This window comes from Podarcis bocagei (genome assembly GCF_964188305.1).
Source record: "Podarcis bocagei genome assembly, chromosome: 1".
NCBI lineage: Eukaryota > Metazoa > Chordata > Lepidosauria > Squamata > Lacertidae > Podarcis > Podarcis bocagei.
The window spans coordinates 69808359-69823969 of NC_138125.1; the positions used below are offsets into that span (position 1 = coordinate 69808359).

Genomic DNA, 15611 nt, shown 5'->3' on the forward strand with positions numbered 1-15611 from the left:
AAATGCAGTGAGCAGTCTATATTTTGCTTATCTGTATTAGCACAATCATATTTTTATTTTTAGTACTGATAATCACTGAAATAACAAACCAAGATCTCAGTGAAAACTCTAAGATAATGTAAATGTGTTGAAATAAATTATAAAAATCTGTAAATGGGGGGCGGGGCAGGGCGGGGAGGAACCTGCATACAGGAGATGAGTAGCCAAAGTGGTGCTCTTCATTTGAACCGTGGACTACAACTCTCATCAGCACCAGCTACCATGGCTAATGTACAGGGATAATAAGGGGAGCTGGAGTTCCACAACACTGTTGCTACCTCTGTTACAAAGGAACACAGAAACCTGCCTCATACCAGGTCAGACCCATTAGTCCAGCAGTTCTCAACCTGTGAGTCCCCAGATGTTGTTGGACTACAACTCCCACCATCCCTAGCTAGCAAGGCAAGAGCTCAGGGATGATGGGAGTTGTAGTCCAACAACATCTGGGGACCCACAGGTTGAGAACCGCTGCATTAGTCCATCCATCACAGTACTGTCTGCTCCAACTGGCAATGAGTCTTTAGCGTTTCAGACACAAGTCTTTCCGAAGCCTGCTTGGGTGCTATAAATTAGACCTGGTGTGGGTGCTTGTAAAGCTTGTGAATTTCAAGTGAGCTAGATGCATGTTGGGGAATGCATGTCACATCTGCAAAGCAATTCAGCTGAGCTAGATCAAACTAAGTTAGTTTTCTATCTGCTAGCAAGAGGCCACAGTCATGTTTCTTTCTTTCTATCTCTCTCTTTCTTTCTTTCTTTCTTTCTTTCTATTTATGAAAAGACATCATCTCACCTTTCTGTCTAATGAACTGCAAGGTGATTTAGAACAAAATTTAAAACAACTATTATCATTAAAAAGCAGATCAAACTTCAATCCAAAAAAGGTGGTATTCAGGGAGTCAGTGGCAAACAACCACTTTGACGTGCCAAGTTGAAACAAAGGGTCTTTAAAAACCCATCATGGAGCAGGCATCTAAAGCAGGCAGTTCAGGAGCCATGGGGCAACCCCAGAAATGGTCATCTCACTGGTCTCAACCAACTGCAATTTGGACATGCAAAAATGCCTCCCCTATTGATTTTAATAGACAGCCAAGCCTTTTGGTGGAATATATGGGCCTTAAGGTGTCCTCTTTTAAATTAGAGCTTTAAAAGTAACTGCGCTTTAAAACATGCCCCAAAATAGACCAGAAATCAGTAAAGCTTTTGAAAAAGAGGAGTCAAATGCTCTAGAAAACCAGCTCCAGTCAGACTGTTAGCTGCTGCATTCCAAACCAACTGAAGTTTCTAAACATTTTTCGAAAGCAATCCTAGGTACCACATTATTCAGGAATTCAATCCTGATGTAAGTAAGGTACGTAAGGCATGTACCACTAGTAGCCAGATTCACACTTTCTAGAAATGAACACAGCTGATATATGCACTTAACCTGGGCAGAAGGGCTCCTGTCACAGCCGCGATATGAACAGCCAACAACAAACAGAGCCCAGACTGCAGCGCAATGCTATTCAAATGGCCAGAATCATTATATCCACTGGCAGCTCTACTTATCAGGAACACCCCTGTCTTATCTGGATTAAATCTCAATTTGTCTAGTAATTTCCTCACATTCAGTCAAGTAGCAATCACAGCCATTGATTCAGCAGTCTGAGAGAATAGTGTGTCATCACCCTATGGGCAACATGTCCCAGCAACATTCTTTAAGCATGGCGCTCAAGTGTGTGGTGGTGACTCAGCTCAGGAATTTCTGGAAGCTACCTATTATCTGGATCCAATTCAGTCTGGCTTCAGGCCTGGTTATGGTGCTGTGGTGGTCTTGGCCACAATCTCTGAAGCAAATTCCCCTTTCCTTCAACACACAAGGAGCCTGGCAGTTTTATTTATTTTTAAAATTTAAGGGTTAGCCTAAACAACATTGCCTTTAGGTTTTAATGTTTTTCATAAGTGACGAGTTTTACCTAAATCTATACACAAGAAACTATGGCTGTAATCCATAATGGGAATCTACTTCTGAGTAAACATTCGCATGCACACTGTTTGACAAAATCTTAATAGATGAATAGTTTTAAAAAATCCCACCAGGATCTTCTTGTTGCTTTCCATGTTCTTTTCTTTTTATTTATTACATATTAGTTGCTTGCTAATTAAATTTCTCCAAGCAACTTACAATAAAAAATACACATAAAAGAATTCAAAACAAACATCAAAAGGAACAGAATAATATTATTTACTAAAGTGTATATTATTCTTACAATAGCTTAATTATTTCTGGGTGTATTTTTTTTAAGTAAATTTGTTTTGTTTTATTTAATAATTAAAATATTTATGGACCACACTTTCATAAAAAAAACACAACAAGGCAGTATACAACATAAAGAAATTATAACAGTTAAAAGCTCTTCTGAAAATTTCTAATACAGGTTGGGAGGTAGTTAAGATGGAGGGACCATCACAATGGACTATCATCAGACATTGAATCAGATATTTAATCAGACTTAACGGAGAGCACCTGTTGAAGGGCTACAGCAAAGCACTCTTCAACACAGCCACTCCAAATGGTCCAGCAGTGTGCAAGGACTGGTCTCTTAGTGGATTATCTTCTTCCAATTATTTTTACTTTCTGGCACTTTAGGAACATAACAGAATGTATTTGTAAGCAGATATATCATTTTCACATATTTAAGGAGCAATATAATTTCCCTTCCATAATCAGGGAGATTACTCCCAGACCTCCAGATAGCCTATAAAACAAATCCTTGGGAGAATGCTATTTTAATTTGTTGACCTGAATATATCTAACAGAGATGAATTAACAAAAGGAGCTAATTAGTCTAACTAATGCTATACAGTAATTATTTCTTGAATAGGCTAAGAGGCTTTGATTTGACCTTAAAAAGTTAGTCCACAAAAGTTAATAGCCCCCAAACATTTTCTTTCTATCCCATTTGCCAACAGAGGCCCAATGTAGCGGAGAGAATGTCTGAATAAGATGGGGAAGACTTAAAATCCAGTTCAGCCATGAAGCACATTGTATAGCCTTAAAAAGGTAAAGGTAAAGGTACCCCTGCCCGAATGGGCCAGTCTTGACAGACTCTGGGGTTTGTGCGCCCATCTCACTCTATAGGCCGTGGGCCAGCGCTGTCCGGAGACACTTCCGGGTAACGTGGCCAGCGTGACAAAGCTGCATCTGGCGAGCCAGCGCAGCACACGGAACGCCGTTTACCTTCCCGCTGGTAAGCGGTACCTATTTATCTACTTTTGTATAGCCTTACTTTGGGCAACCCCTTCATGGATCACTGCCTTGCCGTGGCGAAGGGGCTTGAAGAACTCAGAGAAGCTATGAACTACGCCAAGCAGGGCACACAAGATGAACAGGTCATAGTGGAGAGTTTGGACCAAACGTGATCCACCTGGAGGAGGAACCGGCAAACCACTCCAGTATCCTTGCCAAGAAAACAACATGGACAAATACAACAGGCATATAAAAGTTATGACGCTGGAAGATGAGCCCCTCAGGTCGGAAGGCGTCCAACATGCTACTGGGGAAGAGCGGAGGGCAAGTACAAGTAGATCCAGAGCTGATGAAGCGGCTGGGCCAAAGCCGAAAGGACGCTCAGTTGCGGATATGCCTGGAAGCGAAAGGAAAGTCCAATGCTGTAAAGAAAAATATTGCATAGGAACCTGGAATGTAAGAACCATGAACCTGGGTAAGTTGGAGGTGGTCAAAAATGAGATGGCAAGAATAAATATTGACATCCTGGGCATCAGTGAACTAAAATGGACGGGAATGGGTGAATTCAGTTCGGATGACCATCACATCTACTACTGTGGGCAAGAAACCTGTAAAAGAAATGGAGTGGCCCTCATAGTCAACAAAAGAGTGGCGAAAGCTGTACTGGGATGCAATCTCAAAAATGATAGAATGATCTCGATACGAATCCAAGGCAGACCTTTTAACATCACAGTAATCCAAGTGTATGCACCAACCACTGGTGCTGAAGAAACTGAAATTGACCAATTCTATGAAGACTTACAACACCTTATAGAAGTGACACCAAAGAAGGATGTTCTTCTCATTATAGGGGATTGGAATGCTAAAGTAGGGAGGCAAGAGATAAAAGGAACAACTGGCAAGTTTGGCCTTGGAAATCAAAACGAAGCAGGGCAAAGGCTAATAGAGTTCTGCCAAGAGAACAAGCTGGTCATCACAAACACGCTTTTCCAACAACACAAGAGACGACTCTACACATGGACATCACCAGATGGGCAGCATCGAAATCAGATTGATTATATTCTCTGCAGCCAAAGATGGAGAAGCTCTATACAGTCAGCAAAAACAAGACCTGGAGCTGACTGTGGCTCAGATCATCAGCTTCTTATAGCAAAATTCAAGCTTAAACTGAAGAAAGTAGGAAAAACCACTGGGCCGGTAAGATACAATCTAAGTCAAATCCCTTATGAATACACAGTGGAAGTGAGGAACAGGTTTAAGGATTTAGATTTGGTAGACAGAGTGCCTGAAGAACTATGGATGGAGGCTCGTAACATTGTACAGGAGGCAGCAACGAAAACCATCCCAATGAAAAGGAAATGCAAGAAAGCAAAGTGGCTGTCCAACGAGGCCTTACAAATAGCGGAGGAGAGAAGGCAAGCAAAATGCGAGGGAGATAGTGAAAGATACAGGAAATTGAATGCAGATTTCCAAAGAATAGCAAGGAGAGACAAGAAGGCCTTCTTAAACGAGCAATGCAAACAAATAGAGGAAAACAACAGAATGGGAAGAACCAGAGATCTGTTCAAGAAAATTGGAGATATGAAAGGAACATTTCGTACAAAGATTACCATAATAAAGGACAAAAGTGGTAAGGACCTAACAGAAGCAGAAGACATCAAGAAGAGGTGGCAAGAATACACAGAGGAATTATACCAGGAAGATATGGATGTCTCGTACACCCCAGGTAGTGTGGCTGCTGACCTTGAGCCAGACATCCTGGAAAGTGAAGTCAAATGGGCCTTAGAAAGCACTGCAAATAACAAGGCCAGTGGAAGTGATGGTATTCCAGCTGAACTATTTAAAATTTTAAAAGATGATGCTGTTAAGGTGCTACACTCAATATGCCAGCAAATTTGGAAAACTCAGCAGTGGCCAGAAGATTGGAGAAGATCAGTCTACATCCCAATCCCAAAGAAGGGCAGTGCCAAAGAATGCTCCAACTACCGCACAATTGCACTCATTTCACACGCTAGCAAGGTTATGCTTAAAATTCTACAAGGAAGGCTCAAGCAGTATGTGGATCGAGAACTCCCAGAAGTGCAAGCTGGATTTAGAAGAGGCAGAGGAACCAGAGACCAAATTGCAAACATGCGCTGGATTATGGAGAAAGCTAGAGAGTTCCAGAAAGACATCTACTTCTGCTTCATTGACTATGCAAAAGCCTTTGACTGTGTCGACCACAGCAAACTATGGCAAGTTCTTAAAGAAATGGGAGTGCCTGATCACCTCATCTGTCTCCTGAGAAATCTCTATGTGGGACAAGAAGCTACAGTTAGAACTGGATATGGAACAACTGATTGGTTCAAAATTGGGAAAGGAGTACGACAAGGCTGTATTTTGTCTCCCTGCTTATTTAATTTATATGCAGAATACATAATGCGAAAGGCTGGGCTGGATGCATCCCAAACTGGAATTAAGATTGCTGGAAGAAATATCAACAACCTCAGATATGCAGATGACACAACCTTGATGGCAGAAAGTGAGGAGGAATTAAAGAACCTTTTAATGAGGGTGAAAGAGGAGAGCGCAAAATATGGTCTGAAGCTCAACATCAAAAAAACGAAGATCATGGCCACTGGTCCCATCACCTCCTGGCAAATAGAAGGGGAAGAAATGGAGGTAGTGAGAGATTTTACTTTCTTGGGCTCCATGATCACTGCAGATGGTGACAGCAGCCACGAAATTAAAAGACGCCTGCTTCTTGGGAGAAGCGCAATGACAGGCCTAGACAGCATCTTGAGAAGTAGAGATGTCACCTTGCCAACAAAGGTCCGTATAGTTAAAGCCATGGTTTTCCCAGTAGTGATGTATGGAAGTGAGAGCTGGACCATAAAGAAGGCTGATCGCCGAAGAATTGATGCTTTTGCATTATGGTGCTGGAGAAGACTCTTGAGAGTCCCATGGACTGCAAGAAGATCAAACGCATCCATTCTTAAGGAAATCAGCCCTGAGTGCTCACTGGAAGGACAGATCGTGAAGCTGAGGCTCCAGTACTTTGGCCACCTCATGAGAAGAGAAGACTCCCTGGAGAAGACACTGATGCTGGGAAAGATGGAGGGCACAAGGAGAAGGGGGCGACAGAGGACAAGATGGTTGGATAGTGTTTTCGAGGTTACCAGCATGGGTTTGACCAAACTGCGGGAGGTAGTGGAGGACAGGGGTGCCTGGCGTGTTCTGGTCCATGGGGTCACGAAGAGTCGGACACGACTAAACGACTAAACAACAACAACTTTGGGCAAATCACCCATACCTTCTAAGGCAAATCAGGTGGCAATGGGAGACAGGGCCTTCTCCAGATATTTTTCTGACTGATGCAAAGCCCAGATAGTAAACACTTCAAAAAGCCTTCCTGAGCTATTTGAGCAACAATTCTGGTCTTCATCTATTTTTCCCTTGCTTCTTCTCTAAGGCTTCAATCCTATGCACACTTATCTGGGAACAAGTCCCATTGAACTAAGTGGGTATTACTTATGTGTAGACCTACTTGCAATCATTATACATATCCCCTCACCCACACCACAGCTATAGTACTCCCTGTAACCAGACTGATATCAGACTATTCCTGCTTTGAATAGGGAAGAACCCCTTAGCAGTAGAGGCTGGTCCGAACCCCCCAAAAGTAGAGCCCAGTCCCTTCTCTGTTCCTTACATTCATATTCAATACAGCATTGCATATGTAGAGACACTCTGCACTTGTTTCTGTCCATCTCCTGTGATGCCCAGGCATCTTTGGATAGCACAGCCAATCACATTCACCCCTATTGTCCCACCCCTTTCTCCGGAGGTAAAAAAAAAAGTTTTAAAATAATAAATTTCAGTAGAAAAGGCTTAGGAAGGGAAGGGGACTCCTCAAGACCCAAATTTTGATTTTATTTCCTTTTAAATAAGCTCTACTTACTCTGAGGAGTACCTCAGAAATGCTTTGCAACTTCCACAGCATTAGGTCAGGACTATGAAGAACCTCCCCAACCAATCAGATGCATCTATTTCAATGCCAGCTAGGGTGGGTGAAAGGTAGGGTGACAGGGATTTCATCCACCCCCACCCCTCGTCCTGTTAATCTTTGGCCAGATCTTTAAAAAGAAAGGCTCCTGCATTGGCAGAATACAGGAGAACTCTGGGTTGTGCTGATCCCAAGGTCTTCCATGATCTATTATCGAGCCCTTTCCTTGTCTTATCTCCAGGGTACAGTACTGAGATGTGGAGGTGTCAGAAATCTCCACCATCATCAAGGAAGTCAGCAGCAAACCTCAGAGAGGGACATCTGCAATATTATAGGGCCCTCCCAATGATCACAAGTTTGCACCCTAATTTTCTCAGCCATTCCTATAATGAGCTTTAGCATGACATTTTTAAAATATTTAATTTATAATGAAGCCATTTCTATCCATTTGCGTACTCAGCATCTTATTTTTTCTGCATAAGATATTTCCAACTTCTTGAGTATGTTCTGTGCCATTATATTCTGGTTTTAAATCAATGACCGTGAAAGAAGACAAAATCATTTCTACATTTACCAAAAAAACAAAACAAAAAACCCATACTTTTTCACACAAGGCAGCTTGCCCATTTAATTCATGACTAATTTAGTAAGCTCCATTCCAAGGAATTTACTTACGCTAATCCTAAAGCCTCTTATGCAGATTTATGGAAAATATGAACAGAATGGCTCAAGCAACTGTCTCCCACAAATAAGTCTTAGTGAAACCTCAAGAGGGATTAAACAGGTCCTCATTCAAAATGGATCAGCCAATCCCAAAGAATGAAAATCAAAAGCCAGCAGAATTACACATACAGCTATTTTTAAAAATCACATTCTGTCTGAAAAGGCAGCTCATGCATCTCACCAGCGTCTTAATCATGAGATAGCTCTATCTGCATCTGTCAAATTCAATTTGTCCGCCTTTCAAATGAAACCTATACCTGTGCCTTGCGACTATAATTCAACCGCCAGTGTTGGCAGGAAAGGCAAGGACAAAGAGAGAAGTTCCTTAGGATGCTATTTAGGGCACTTGGAAGGAAGGTGGGATTTCACAGGCATTTTCCTACAACCATTAGACAACTGTGTTTAATATTCAGTGGAGGTAGGTAAAGGTAAAGGGACCCCTGACCATTAGGTCCAGTCGTGACCGACTCTGGGGTTGCGGCGCTCATCTTGCTTTATTGGCCAAGGGAGCAGGCATACAGCTTCTGGGTCATGTGGCCAGCATGACTAAGCCACTTCTGGCAAACCAGAGCAGCGCACGGAAATGCCATTCACCTTCCCGCCGGAGCGGTACCTATTTATCTACTTGCACTTTGACATGCTTTCGAACTGCTAGGTTGGCAGGAGCAGGGACCGAGCAACGGGAGCTCACCCCATGGCGGGGATTCGAACCGCCGACCTTCTGATTGGCAAGTTCTAGGCTCTGTTGTTTAACCCACAGTGCCACCTGTGTCCCTATTCAGTGGAGAGTCATCTTGAATCAGACCTTCTGACAGATTGCAGTGAGCACCATATGTATAGATATTCATAGAATATCATTTCACAATGACCAGACCGAAAGGAGAATGTGGGAATCCACCTTTAGTCCACTCTCTCCAGACATTATCACATTCAGAACAAAAGGGTTTGACACTTCCTTGGAATGGGAAATTAGAAATTTGTAGCGTCTAGTGATAGGGACACAGATTTAACACTACCCTCTCCCTCACTAGGGCCAGTTAGGGTTGCTAAGGCAGCAACACTCCCCCATCATCAGATACTACGGGCTGTATCCAATGTTCTCTGCCTGCTAGGGCAAGAGCCCACATGCAAGTGGATGCCAGAATCTAAAGGTTGCGCAACAAAAGGAATCCAATGCAACAGTTGCCCTAGTGGATATTTTTCCACAACAGGTTATTGTTGTTGCACAATCTGTTGTACAACAATCTTTGCTAATGTAGGTGGGTTTTTTCTTGCACCAGTGCAACAAGTATACTGCTACAGTATGTGACTTTAATTTAGTGCTACCTTGGATACAGCCCAGTATTTTAAAAAAATAAAAAATCAGGCCATTTAGAGAGAGAGAGAGAGAGAGAGAGAGAGAGAGAGAGAGAGAGAGATGAGGGGAGGAAAGAAAACATTCCTCATGACTGCCTCCAAATGACAAAAAAGTAGCAGATGTGAAAATGTAAGCCTCATTTCTGCCAAATACACAATGCAAGTCAAATTCTACTACTGTCATTTATATTGAATACTGTTTAAATAATTCAAAGGTCCATTACCTGAAATGGTCTGGTTTCTGCAAGTGCTTAAAGTACTATTACCCTTATATAAGTTGCCAGAGCAAACAGTAAGCAAGCATAAGCTACTAATTCCACCCTCCCCCTTCAAAAAAAGTGCCACCCATTGTTGCAATGTTAAGAAAATAAGAGACCCAAGTTATTCTGCCTTCTGAATATTCGGTATTTTTCATAACCTACAGACCAGATCCTATCAAGCAACCCCAGGTTTACGTCTTGGATAGGTCAAAATGCAAGCTTTTTCAACTGCAGCAGCAAGACAACAACAAGGCCAAAGATAGAGAAAAAGAATGTTACAAAGCTGGAGCAAGATTAGTTTTTCTTGCACCATCAAAACCAAATAAGCCAAAGAGAAGAGTGGGCAAATTACTTCAATTGAAGTCATATCAATTGGGAAGCTGACTCAGACCATACACTGTACCATAATTGCCCTCCATCAAATTCATGGGCCCAAACTGTCTGTTTTCCATCTGCTCCTACACCAATTTAAGCAATTTTGAACTTTGCTCTCCCTTGGTGAATGTATCACAGATTTATTAGAATGTCAGGGTCCAATTGTTAAGATTCTCTAAGGCAGGTTATTACAAGGTGCGGATTTTTGATGTCCGCCAGTCAAGCCCAGGAAAACTGAAGGAGCACAATCAATGCAGCTTTACTCACCCTGGAAACCCATAATATAAGATAATGAAATACGCCAAGAAAAGGGGGAAAGGAGGGTGTTTATTCACTCTTACCATTACCTCAAAGACTTCTCTGCTAATGGTTCTAGCACCAAAAAGAGGTTTTTAGACTACTGCATTTCTAGCTGCCAGAAACCATCACTGCTAATATCATGGGCTTTATAATTTCATGCCCTCTTGTTGCATGAATGGAACCTGTGTTAATCTAATGTCGTGAATGAGTTACTATGCCTTTTCATACGCATTAGTCTACTCACATAGTAACTCCATTACCTAAGTTCACTAATACCTTTATTACAAAATTACCCAGAGATGACCAGTGGAGTTTGGCCTATATTTACATGCATATTACACATACATACTCAGGGGATCTGATACTGTGCTTAGTCTGCTGCCATTGTTTTTTGACAGATGACTGGTTGATAGCACAGGGCAACTTTGAGGCTATACAATACAGACAGTACTTTTGTTAAAAACAAATAAAACAAAAGCCATCAACTTATTTTGCTGACAAATAATATTGGGTGCTAAATATTGAACCTGAATGTCTTCGCAGCCACTGAAACCACCTTTTATGTGAAACCCTGTCCGTTGTACACTGTGACTCATTGTCACACAGTGCAAGCAAGGCCTCTCCAGAAGCAGTTGGATTGGGAGGAGGGAAAACGTGTCACACAACATGGCAGACAAAGCTAGTGCATTAGTGCAACTTACAAACTTCGAGCTGAGCCATTTTCGAGAGCTGAAAAATATTATTTGTGTTGGATACATTTCTGCATGAAGGCAGAAATATAACATATATTTAACATATATGTGTTAAAGCAAACAGGAAAACACTTATTGAATAACAATGAAAACTAATTACAGGTAAGATCTGTATTGATTGATGTGATGCATGTGATCTAACTGCCATTTTTAAGTAATTCAATTAATTCAATTGCACAGGTTTCTGGGGCATGTTCTAGGATGTGTACACAAGTTTATTCAGAGCACTAGCCAGGTGTGTTAAGCCACAGTTACCTGTTTTAGCTAGGACATTTCCTTAAAACTTCAATACTCCCTTCTAAGCCTCTTGCCACCAATATCTCTTTTCCTTGCTTTTCTTCATAACCCTCTTTAATTGTTTAACTCCAATTGTTCAGTCCGGCTCTTAACACCTCATTTCCCCTAAACATTCCAAAATGGGTTACTTCACTTGCTTAGTCTAGGGCCAACCCCCAGTCAGTTACCTCTAGCAACATTACAACAGTTTACAATAAATCATGCAACAATTATAAAACCCCACACCATTCATCTGTATCAACTATTTAACAATACTCACTCCAAAATACACGTTTAAAATACAATCAGTTCATTTTGCCACATATGAACCAAGACTGAATCCTAGTACATGCAAAACACTCCCCTGCAGCTGCATATTGTAGAGGGAGATTGCTTGGGTGAGCAACCTATTTTTCAGGTGCTAATACTAATCTTCCCATTAACGGGTTTTTGAAAATTTTCTAAGGCACCCATAGCTTTCTTAAACCAGTTTGAAATAAAAGAAACAAATAACAACCACAATTCAATTATACACATTCAAGTATTTACAAAGTATAAATGCTATCATAATTATCTAAAAAGCATCTAAATATCAAACCTGTTAAGAAGTGCATTTGCTGGTAGATTACTATTCTTTTGAGACGACTTTACAATAATTTGGAAAAAGCGGCATACAAACTTGATGATGCCTCCTATAATTAAATCACAACTGATTTAAGTCCAACAAAGTATGTTACAAGCAAGTTTTGTATTTTTCTCAAACCAGAGAATTTGATGACTGAATTCTAAACTGAGTGGATAGGTTGCCTGCTTTTGATTGGGTTACACTCTCTCTGAAGGAGCAGGTATGTAGCTTGGGGGCACTCCTTTGCTGTCGCTTAAGGCTCAGGTGGCCTCAGTGGTGCAAAGTGCCTTCCATCAGCTTCACCTGCTGGCCCAGGTGTACCCCTCTCCGGACAGGGATAGGTTAACTACTGTTTTCTATGCTCTGGTAATTTCTGGGTTAGATTATCGCAACATGTTATATGTAGGGCTTCCTCTGAAGACTGTTTGGAAACATCAGATGGTAAAGAATTTGGTGAGCAGTTGCTCACCAAGGCAAGATGGTTTAAGCATCTTACACCAATCCTGGCCCAACTTGTGCTGCTTGCCAATTAGTTTCTGGGCCAAATTCAAAGTGCTGGTTTTGACTTATAGAACTTTAAGCAGCTCAGGACTACAATACCTGAAGGTCCACCTCTCTCCATATGAACCTACCTGGAACCTGAGTTCATCACCTGTGGCCCTTCTTCGTGTTCCTCCTCCACAAGAGTTCCAGCGGGTGGCAACACAAGAACATGTCTTTTCTGTGGTGGCTCTCCTTTTGTGGAATGCTCTCCCCAGCGAGATTCTGCTGGCTTCTTCATTATGCACCTTTAGGCACCAGGCAGAAATGTTTCTCTTCAACCTGGCTTTTAGCTGACTAACATCCTATATCCTTCTAAATGTGTTTGGGGGTTGTTTTGTTTTTTTCTTCTCTTGTTTTTGTTATGTATTTTGTGTTTTCATCTTGTATTTTTATGCTGTGAAGTGCCCTGAGATCGATGGGTGAAGGCTAGTGTACAAATGTAATAAATAATAGGAGCAACAACAAGAAGGACCCCCCCCCAAAAAAATTTTGGTGCCTAGTGGAAATGTTCTCCTGCCTATTTCATTGAGTTCAAGGACTCAGGTGTGCCTAATTATGCACAGGTCAGGTTTCCATGTGACAGCATTCAATTAACACTACTGCAAAGCTTACACGGGGAACTTGTGCAGCAGGAAGTGGTGCAGGGGTAGATGGAGGCACCAAAAATATAACATCCCACAGCCATAGGAGATCAGAAACTGCATCAGGAGGGACACTGTGCCTCCGGTCCCAAGGTAGAAGCCAAGGCAGTGGATCTTGAAATTGAAGCATGCCCTGCATACTGTATGGAGTTATGTGCAGCCTCTGTGTGTAGTTTTTTTTTGGGGGGGTATTAAGAGGGCTTACAGCTCCCCTTGGGTGAACCTTGCCTATAAATAAATGAACGAGCTTAAGATGTGCCTCCTTCAGGTGTGAACACCTGTCCAGAGAACTACTTGTATCTCAGAGCTTGACAACAAAGCACTGCATGTGTGTACCAGAAAGTGTGCCTAATTCATACTACACTTCCTCCAGCTCTAGCAGCCTCCCTGCGCTCCCAGCGAGAGCGGTGGGTGCCCCGCTGTTGCCAGGAGCGCCTCCCTCCCCTCTTCACTTTAGGCAACTTGTAAAGATACTTAAAGCCTTGAATTCCCACTCTGGGAAGAAACTCCTTCCCAGCAGGCAGCGCAGCGCACATAGCGCTTACAATAAGGCCTCAGAGCTCCAAGGCGTGCGAAAACAAGGCTCTGACTGGGAACCTCGCCAGCCCGCGCTGCTGACCCTGCGGGGTCTGCGAAGCCCCAGCTAGGAGCCCGTCGAGGGAGGCGGAGAGGCCGAAAACTGGCTGGGGAGGCGGGGGGAGATTTCTCAACTGTGGGAGGACAACTTCCTGACTGAAACAAGGCTAGATAAACAGCTGAAGGAGCCCAGCCCGGCAGCGGCTGCTCCAGGCTACATTTTTCAAGCATGACGCTTTCCCCGAGGCGGCACACCCAGCCCGGCCACCCCCGTCCCTCCCTAGCCCGGTTCGGGCGCTTCTGGCTGAGGGCAAGCGCGGGGAGCCGTTGACTTTTTCCTCCCTCCCCCCCCCCCGTCTCGCCTCCCTCTCTCCTCCATGCCCCTCCCTCTGCCTCATTAAAGGCGCCGCGCAGAAAAAGTGGGAAACCTTTGGCACACCAGCGCACACACTTCTCTCTCTGTCCCCCCCCCCTTTTTTTTACCTTCTTTCGCTTTTTTCCTCCTGGCCAAAGTGCCTCCGAGCTTGCCCAAAAAGGAGTCGTCTTTCTTCCGGGATGGGGGCGACTTGGGAGTGGGCGACTTGGGGGACGAGGGCGACTTCTGAGGGGAGGTGGCCATGGCGGAGGTGCTGCTGGGGGTCCCAGGGAAAGCGCGCCGGAGCCTTGCCGAGGAAGAGGAGAGTCACCGCTGGAGTCGCTCACAAGCGGCTGGTCCCTATTCCCAACGGAAGCGGAATTATTCCAAACATTTGAGGCTGTTCTTGCTCTCTCTTTCTCCCTCCCTCCCTCCTTCCTTCTTCCCTCCCTCTCTGCCTCTCTCCCTCCCGCGCGCACCCAGAGAAGGGTTTTCTCTGCCTCGCTCGCTCGCTCCTACCCACATGGGCTCAGAGCAGCGACTCGGCAGCTAGGACTCACCAGGCCAACGCCGCCCTACCTCAGGCCCTACAATACTGTAATAACCTCTCTGGGATACAAGTTGCTCCTTCCATTAGTCTTGCACGCAAAACGTGGAAATAGGAGCCGTGCGCCTTTGGCATCCTAAGCAGGTTTCCACTGCGAAACAGCCCCCCCCCCCCGCCTCTCGCGTTCTTATAATAGGGCTTCTCCGTTAATGGAAGGGTCTTGCATTCCAGGATTGCAGCCCCAATATTTCCTAGGGTGTAAAGGGCAGACCTTCCAAGTGTCCCTGTATTCCCTGATTTAGAGACACCGTCTTGGTTTCTGATTTGATCCCGAAATGTTCCACTTTTCCTTAGGATGTCCATATTTTCATTGGAGAAATGTTGGAGGGTATGGAGTTATCTGACCCCTGCGACCCCTGAGACATCTGAAGGAAATCCTGTATAGGGAATGTTTTTTGAAATGTTTTAATATATGCCCAGAATGCTGGGGTAACAATGTGTGGGGTATAAATAGTAAATTTATCATTATGGAATGGGACGGTCCTATTTTCATTGGATAAATGTTGGAGGGTATGAAAGGGATGGTTTTGGTCTGGACCTTCAAGTAAACAGGCATAGGAAGAGAGGCTTGTAGTGTAAATATATAGAATTAAAGGGATTCTAATGCAAAAGTCCTTCAACCTCATCAGAGCCAGGATCCCTTCTACCACAGTATTTCCCCAGCTTTTAGTCACGATTTTTATGTGATTTTAATGTGCATAGCAAAATCCTTGTTCTTTGCTCTGCTTGAGGTGCTTTTCTGCAGTTGTCCCTGCAGATGGGTGCTTCCAGACTGGGCTTTATATCGCCCATAAGACGCACCTAGTTTTTGGAGGAGGAAAACAAGAAAAGAAATATTCTGAATCTCAGAAGCCAGAACAACAAGAGGGATCGCTGTGCAGCGGAAGCAGCGATCCCTCTTGCTGTTCTGGCTTCTGGGATAGCTGCGCAGCCTGCATTCGCTCCATAATACGCACACACATTTCTCCTTAC

At 43.5% G+C, this 15611-nt stretch overlaps 1 protein-coding gene across 1 annotated transcript in view; it reads right to left on the bottom strand.

Annotated features, from left to right (window-relative positions):
• PARVA (parvin alpha) overlaps positions 1–14489 on the bottom strand; it is a 74175-nt gene extending 59686 nt beyond the window's left edge. Inside the window, exon 1 of the mRNA XM_081198705.1 lies at positions 14161–14489. Coding sequence (XP_081054831.1) covers positions 14161–14296 — 136 coding nt within the window. The 5' untranslated portion in view covers positions 14297–14489. The remainder of the gene's footprint in view (positions 1–14160) is intronic.
• Between the last annotated feature and the right edge of the window lie 1122 nt (positions 14490–15611).